Here is a 7450-nt window from a genome sequence, read left to right as displayed (position 1 = left end):
CCAAGCCCTTTCCCTGCCAGAACTGAGCCTTTCTCCATCCCCTCTCGCCCGTGCGGTCATAGCCCTCCCAGGCTGTCCCATCACTGGGCACAGGGGCACGGGGAGGTCGGTGGCACCGGGGCTGGGGTGAGCGCTGTGCAGGAGCCAGAGCTTGTCATGGTGGTGTGGGCTATGAGCCGTTCGGGTCCCTTCCCAGCCACACCAGCGATGGCCCCTCTGCTTCTCACCGTCCCCACCATCTGCCTCTGCACCCTTCTCTCCAGGAGGTGTCAGCAGTTTGAAAATGAATTATTCCCAGCTCTGCTCCGCGCTGTCCCGGACATAAATTTCTGGTGGCCACTGGGGAGAGGGGAGGGAAGAGGATTTGCCTTCGTCCTGGGGTGGATCTTTGCAAGTCCTGCTGGCAGGAATCAGGGTCCTTGTTACAGCTCTGACTGCTCCTTTTGCAGACAACCCCTCTGCAGCCACGAAAAGCAAAACCAGCGAAGACATCGCACAGTCATCCAAGTACAGCCCTGCCTACTCCCCGGACCCATACTACCACTCCGAGTCGGAGTACTGGTCCTTCCAAGGCTCCCCCAAAGGTAACAGCTCCCCCTTGGGCTGGGGGAAAGGGAAACCCATTCCTGCCCCCAAACCCAGCCATTCTCTGGGAGGGAACCCCGCCCTGAGCTGGGTCTGGACCCAAAGGTGGGGTTGGACTGAGATACCTGCCAAAGTGACCCCAAAATCCTAGCAGGCCTTGGGTCTCAGCTGTCCCCATGCAGCTGGGGACTGTCTCCTCCCTGCCTGTCTCCACCTTCATCCCCATCTGACCTCCCCTACATGTCTCCTTGCAGCCCCCCGGGCCCGGAGGTTCTCATCAGGAGGTGAAGAGGATGGGTACGACCGGGGCATGCACAAGGTGAGCAATCTCCCTGACCACAGCCTGGCAGGGGACAGCCACCACCAAGCTGCCCCGGTGGCGGTTGGCTTTGGGGAAGAGGCTCAGCCCATCTCCACCACCCAAGAAGGGGCCACCACCGTCCCCTCTCCCCCTTGGCCACCCTCAGCATGGGGCCTGAAGGAGGGTGAGCGCACCCCCTTGCTGAGGCACCCCAGCACCTTGTTCTCGGGGACAAGGGAGCAGATGGGAGATGCCGAGCCGGTGCTGGGAGGTGCCGTGCCCTGCCGCGATGTGCCAGCGGTCAGGGAGGGGTGGGCAGGGAAAGGAGGGGTGCGACGTAGCTTTCCCTCCCTGCCCAGATCCAGAGCGGCATCGGCAGGCTGATCCTGAGGGAGGAGATGAAGGCTCGGTCCAACTCCTATGCAGACCCCTGGACGCCCCCGCGCAGCTCGGCCAGCAGCAGAGAGGCCCTGCACATGGCTGGCTACGAGGGCTCCCTCAACGGCTGTAAGGACAACCCCGTCCATCTGTCCGTGGCCACAGCCCCTGTGGGAAGTTTGCTGGGGTGGAGAGGGAAGAACAGGGGACTGGGAAGGGGTGATGGGAGAGGTGCTGGGCACCACAGTTGGGCTTGGGAGGTTCTTTTCCTCTCTGGAGGACTCCATCCCTTCCCTGTGCCCCGGCTGGGATGGGGCATCACCTGGCAGGTGTTTGCAGTCTCTCTGGGCAGCTTTGTGAAGTGCCTCCCCAGGTGATCGAAGGGTGCCTTGGAGATCTCACAGCACAGCTGCACTCTTTTTCCCCTGACCTGTTTTCGGCTCACTGCGTGTGTACCTCCTCATTAGCAGCACATCTGGGACCTCTTGGCACCCCAGACCTGCTGGCTGGCCCCAGCACTGCTGTCCTTGCTCACAGTGCTGTCACTATACACCCAGCCCCTCTCCCCTCGGGGCTGCAGGGGGTCCCGGGGGTGCTGGGGAGCCTGGCAGCACAGATCCCCCCTGCCCACTCCGTGCTCTCCTCCCTCATGGCACACCTGCCCTTATGGAGCTGGGGCTGTTTAGGGATGCTCAGGGAGCCCCTCAGCCCCGCTGGGCTCACGGGAGCCCCAAGGAGGACCTGTGGGACCAGGAGCCAGGCAGCTCTGTGGGGTGCAGGGCACTCAGTCCTCCCTGACACCCCACTCTGCTCTCCTTGCAGCTCCCCGGACGCACTACCTGGCCGACAGCGGTGAGTGTGTGAGCCCACAGCCCTCTGCCGCCGGTCCCCCGTGGCTGTGAGGTCCTCCAGAGCTGGAGGCGATGCTGAGACGAGGGCGAGAAAGAAGGGGAGGGAAGAAGGAGCCCTTGGAAGGCTGGGCCAGGGTGGAGCTGAACCAGGGCAGAGCTGGTGGCAGTGCCAGGAGAAGACGGGTCAGAGAAACAGAGAGGAGATTGTGTTGAGCTGAAGGGTGAGGCAGGAGGGCTGCCATGGGAAAGGGATTTTGGGGGAGAGGGATTTCAGCACAGGAGGAAGCCAGGCTGGAAATGAGTTGAAGATGGAAGGAGACAGAGCTGGGTGAACTTGGAGCTGGGTAGGGATGTGGGAGCACAGGGGCAGGTTGGCCCAAGGGGGCTCTTGCAGAGTGTGGGGCTCACCTCTGCGTTTTCCCTTACGCACTTTGGTGGCTCCTTTGCAGATCCCCTCATTTCGAAGTCGGCCTCCCTCCCTGCCTACAGGAGGAACGGGCTGCACAGGGTAAGTGCCTCCTGCCCGCACTCTGCCATTCCCAGGCACATCTGCACCCTTCGTCATTCTCCCCAGACTCCTCAAAGCCCCCAGTGCTCCCCGTTCAGGAGTAGGGTGTCCTGCTCCCCCCTTCTCTGCACCCCTGCTGTCACTGCTGGTCTGCGCCAATCCAAAATGACTCTTGTTGGGGACCAAAGTGCCCTCTCCAAGCGCTGCAGGACAGAGGTGCCTGCCCTGAACATCCTGCAGGGCACGTTTCAGAGGGATGCTGGTGTTGCCTCCCAGTGGGAGAGCTTTGCTTTATACCCTGGGGCAGTGGGGATCGGGAGACCTCATCCTGCCTCTGTGTGACCTGGGCTTGTCGCCTCACCTCCTCGTGCCTCAGTTTCCCCACTGCTAGGTGTGGGGAGTGGGTCCTGCTTCAGGGTGGGTGGGTCCCTTCCCCGCTGGGGATGTGGGAGGTGCTGTGTTGAGCATCTGGAGGGGACCCCCTCTTACTCCTCCCTCCCTGTATCCCACCTGCAGCCTCCCAGTGCCGAGCTTTTCCACTACGACAGCACGAACGCCGTCAACTGGGGGATGCGAGGTAAGGCGCTGCGGGGCTGTGGAGCAGCACGGGCAGGGGACCCTGTAGGCACGGAGCCAGATGCTGTGGGGGTGCCTGCCCCACCACAGGCACCTCTGGAAAATGAGGTTCAGGCTGGAGAGAGAAGGAGGGAGACAGGCGGGGGTCCCTGCAGCCCTGGAGCCGGGGGGGGGGGAATCCTGGCAGCGGAGGGGTCAGCGTGGCTCATGTCTCTCCTGTCTTTTCTCTCTCCCCACAGAGTACAAGGTAAGATGCCCCCGATCCAAGGAGCGGCTGCCAGCCAGAGGTGCGAGTATCACCCTGAGGGAGTCCCAGAGACGTGTCTGTGTGTCCCCAGGCCCTTCAGAAGGAAACGTTGCCCTCTGCCCACAATACCCTACCTTCATGCCCCTCCATCCCCCACCTGACAGCCCTGTCCTGGGGCTGTGAGTCTCAGACCAAAGTCTTTCCCCTCCCGCCAGGGTCCCAAGCACTTGGCCAAGCAGAATCGTCTCCTGGGTGAGGAACAGAGAAGGGTGGTTGTGCTGGTGGTGCCTTACTCACACTTGTCCCTGGGTCACTCCTGGGTTCACGGAGTGAGCAGGCTATTACACAGCCACCAAGGTGACTTAAGGTGGATTAGGGTGACCCTGAGAGCAAGTACACCCTCTGTCTTGTCCTGTCTAAGCCCTGGAGGCAGTTGTGCCACCCAAAACCTGCTAAACATGGCGGGGAAAGGCTTTACCCTGGTTGCCCCCATGGCCTAATTCCCCCGTGTGTCCTCTTCTGGATCTGGAGCTACCTCATGGTCTTCCTGTCCTCGTGTAGATATACCCCTACGAGCTGCTCCTGGTGAAGACGAGGGGGAGGAACCAGCTGCCCAAAGATGTGGACAGGACTCGGTTAGAGGTGAGGAGAGCGTTTTCCACCAGGGACAATCTCCTCGGGGCTCAGAAGGTCGCAGTCCCACATATTGTCCCCTTAGCACTGGCAGGCAGCATGGGGCTGCGAGGGGCTTGTGGAGGTATGAGGAGCATCTCCATGGCTCCCCAGGAGCACACGGGTGCCACCAGCCTGTGAGGGTGGTCCTGCTGCTCTGCTGGCTGGGCAGAGCTGTTCCTCATGCCCAGGGCATGAGCACATTTGGCAGGAGCAGGAGGGAGCCCCCCATTGCTGGGAGCTGTAGCACCCCAACCCGGCTGGGCAGGGGTTGCCACCAGACCCCCTTGTGTGTCCTCCCCCACTGCTGCGGCCACAGGGCCTGTGTGGTGGCCATTGGCCCCGGGTGGTGGCCACAGTCCCCAGCCCTGGCCCAGCATCCCCTCTCTCCCCAGCGCCATCTCTCCCAGGAGGAGTTCTACCAGATCTTCGGTATGACCATCGCCGAGTTCGACCGCCTGGCCCTGTGGAAGAGGAACGAGCTGAAGAAGCAGGCCCGGCTGTTTTAAATGCAGTGCACTATAAATATATACATACCTATAAATATATACATAGAAAGATCTCTATATTGCAGCTCTGTATGATTCTCAGTGCTGTATGTGGCAGAGGCGCCCTCTGCACCCCTGAGAGTGAATTGGAGTCTCGCAGATCATTTTACGCTCTTTTGTTTCCTTTTCTTTTCCAACCCTGTTTCCGTGTGGATCCTTGGGTTCTCCCGGGGGCTAAAGCCACGCAGGCCCCAAAGCTCTTGGCGTCTGTCACTGCTGCCCCACGGGGGCACAGGGGGGAGGATTTTCGCGCTGCAGCCGCAGGACGCAGGGGATGGGATGGAGGAGGGTGGGATGGGAGTGTCCCATCCCCCTCTACCCAACTGCTCTGTGTATTTCCTTATGGGTTGGAAAACATCCTGGGTTTTGCAGGAAAAACCTGCGTTTTGCAGGAAATTTGCGTTTTTTTGCAGGGAAAAGAGATCCCACCATGGGCTCCTTATTGCCCTCCCAGCTTTTAACGTGGCCATGCACTGGGGGCACCTTCGGCCTCCCCCTCAGGGTCAGAAATGCAGAGCTTGGGGCAGGGGGACAAGGAAGAGCAGTGGTGGGGACCCCGTGGGTCAAGGTGCCAGCCTGAGCCTTCCTGAGCTGTTGGCTTCCCCTGCAAACCCAGTATTGCTACACAGCCAGTTTCTCCTCCCAAAGTGCTGGAATGGTGGCTTTCCAGGTTGTCCCAAAACCAAGCCCTTCTTAAATGAAAACAGCCAAAGCCACCTCCTCCCTTGGGCAATTTCTTGCTGCTCTTCAGGTTTGTCCAGGGCCACCAAACCCTGAGAGCGCACAAGCTGCGATGCTGCCCGGTCCTGAGCCCCAGCAGAGGTGGAGTGAGCACCCAGCCCTGCTGCTGCGGGGGTCTCGGCACCCCCGGAGCCATGGTGGGAGCAGTCCAGCCGGGGGCACAGCCGGGGCAGGGGGTGCCAGTCCTACTAACTGCTCGGCCTTTTTGTGGGGGTTTTCCTGAATTACCCCATCACTGATGTCTCTGATGAATCCCTCTGCAGCCTCCAGGAATTAAGGCCATTACTGGAGTCATTCAGCATTCGCTCCACTGCAAACTATGGGGTTTTTTTTTTATTATTTTTTTCTTTTTGCTTTTGCATATTTTTAAACTAATAGGGTTTGTTTCCACACAAATGTGTTTCCTCGTCTCGTCTGTGGTGCTCTGGTTTCCTGGTTGCTTGTTTGGCACAATTTTCAGGCATACTGCAGGACTGAGCAGTCGCAAAGAGGCCACCAAGCCATGGGGCACCTCTGCAGGAGCTGGGTCAGCAGGGTTCCTCTGAGGGGACAGCAAAGGTCTCACCTTCACTGTGCCACAGGCCAGCTCTGCTTCTGCCTGTTCTGGGGGTCTTTGAAGCCCTCCTGTCCTGGTGTCTCCCACCAGGTGGGTCGAATGCCCTCCCTGCCATCCACACCGCTGCCCTTGGGTGCCGAGCCTGCCCAGCGTCTTGCCCAAAAGGCCACCACCGTGTTCCTACGTGAGGCAGGAGAGACTTGTGGGACCCCTTGGAGGGGTTTGCCAGGGTGCAGGGTGCTCGGGGCAGGAGATGTCCCATCAGCAGCAGCCCCAGCTCCAGGAGGTTTGCGCTGGCGTGGAAGGGGCTGGAGCCTGAGGTGGAGATAGCATTATTGCACTGGTAATTGTCCCGTCTGCTTTAGTGCAGCAGTAAATAAACCAATTGTGTTTATAATAATTTCTCCCATATAAGCTATGGCTCCCTAAATCAAGCTCAACCATTTGTGGCTATAAGAAACTTCCACCTCCAGCAGCAGTTTCAGTAATAAAGCCTGGAGGATATTAATAATAATAACACAACAGCAGGAGTCTTTTCATTTTCAAAGCATTTTATGGACAGTAACTAACTGTTCCCCGCAACTACCTGCATGGCAAAGATGTGGAAACTGAGGCAGGGCTCATTGCTGTCTCTCAGCGCCAAGGAAGGTTCTCCAGCCCACGCCGGTCGGGGGCAGCAAACACCTCATGGGCGCCCTGCGGGCTCCCATCGCCCCAGGGTGTGCAGCGAGCACCCATCCCACCTGCCCTGGAAGTCGTCACTGCCTGAGCCCACGCTCATTTGGCTGCTTTGCAAGTCCCAGCCACAAAGCAGCCGGCGCCCGGCGGGCGATGGCATTGGTGGCTCTGGCCTGTAAGCACCGTGTGGGATGACCACAGCCCCGGAGGTGACCCGGTGTTACGAGAGAAAATGGGGCTCCAGCCAGAAGGGAGGGACCGGCAACTACAGGCCAGGCAGGGAGCAGCGTCCGGGCAGGAGCTGCCTGGGGACAGTGGGACAGGGCTGGCTCCCGGCTGGGCACAGAGCGGTGCGAGAGGAGCCACTGCCTCCATACTGCCCTGGGCTCAGAGCGCCCTAAACGGGGAAGCCCTGGAGGCCGGTTCCTAATTTACGTCTAATATTGCAATTATTGCTTTCCCAAGGGATAACTGGGTACGTGTGGAACCGAATCCCGTTTCTGTCACAGCCGGCTGTCCCCAGAAGAGGGCTCAGCTGCAGTCCTGAGGCTATGAGAAATTGTCCTGGGAGTGTCAGGAGTCACTGTCCCTGCTGCCACACGCTCTCCATGCGCAGCACACCCCTCAAGTCTCCCAAGCCCAGGTCTCCCCTGAGGTTCTTGTTGGGGAGGGACAGTGATGTTGGCATGAGCACCATGGCCAGGCAGAAGCTGGGCATATGAGGGACACCAAGAGGGAGCAGATATGAAGGGGTTGGGGGGAACGGGGGGGATGGGGACACTGCTTGTTCAGTGGGTGTGCTTTGGAGG

At 59.9% G+C, this 7450-nt stretch overlaps 1 protein-coding gene across 1 annotated transcript in view; it reads left to right on the top strand.

Annotated features, from left to right (window-relative positions):
* ABLIM3 (actin binding LIM protein family, member 3) overlaps positions 1-4678 on the top strand; it is a 25296-nt gene extending 20618 nt beyond the window's left edge. Inside the window, exons 15-23 of the mRNA XM_009882084.1 lie at positions 450-584; positions 840-904; positions 1246-1393; positions 2087-2116; positions 2565-2623; positions 3140-3200; positions 3439-3446; positions 4008-4088; positions 4514-4678. Coding sequence (XP_009880386.1) covers positions 450-584; positions 840-904; positions 1246-1393; positions 2087-2116; positions 2565-2623; positions 3140-3200; positions 3439-3446; positions 4008-4088; positions 4514-4627 — 701 coding nt within the window. The 3' untranslated portion in view covers positions 4628-4678. The remainder of the gene's footprint in view (positions 1-449; positions 585-839; positions 905-1245; positions 1394-2086; positions 2117-2564; positions 2624-3139; positions 3201-3438; positions 3447-4007; positions 4089-4513) is intronic.
* The last annotated feature ends 2772 nt before the right edge of the window (positions 4679-7450 follow it).

Source organism: Charadrius vociferus, unplaced genomic scaffold, assembly GCF_000708025.1.
Source record: "Charadrius vociferus isolate BGI_N301 unplaced genomic scaffold, ASM70802v2 scaffold3, whole genome shotgun sequence".
Classification (NCBI taxonomy): domain Eukaryota; kingdom Metazoa; phylum Chordata; class Aves; order Charadriiformes; family Charadriidae; genus Charadrius; species Charadrius vociferus.
This window is presented reverse-complemented; position numbering and strand designations above follow the sequence as displayed.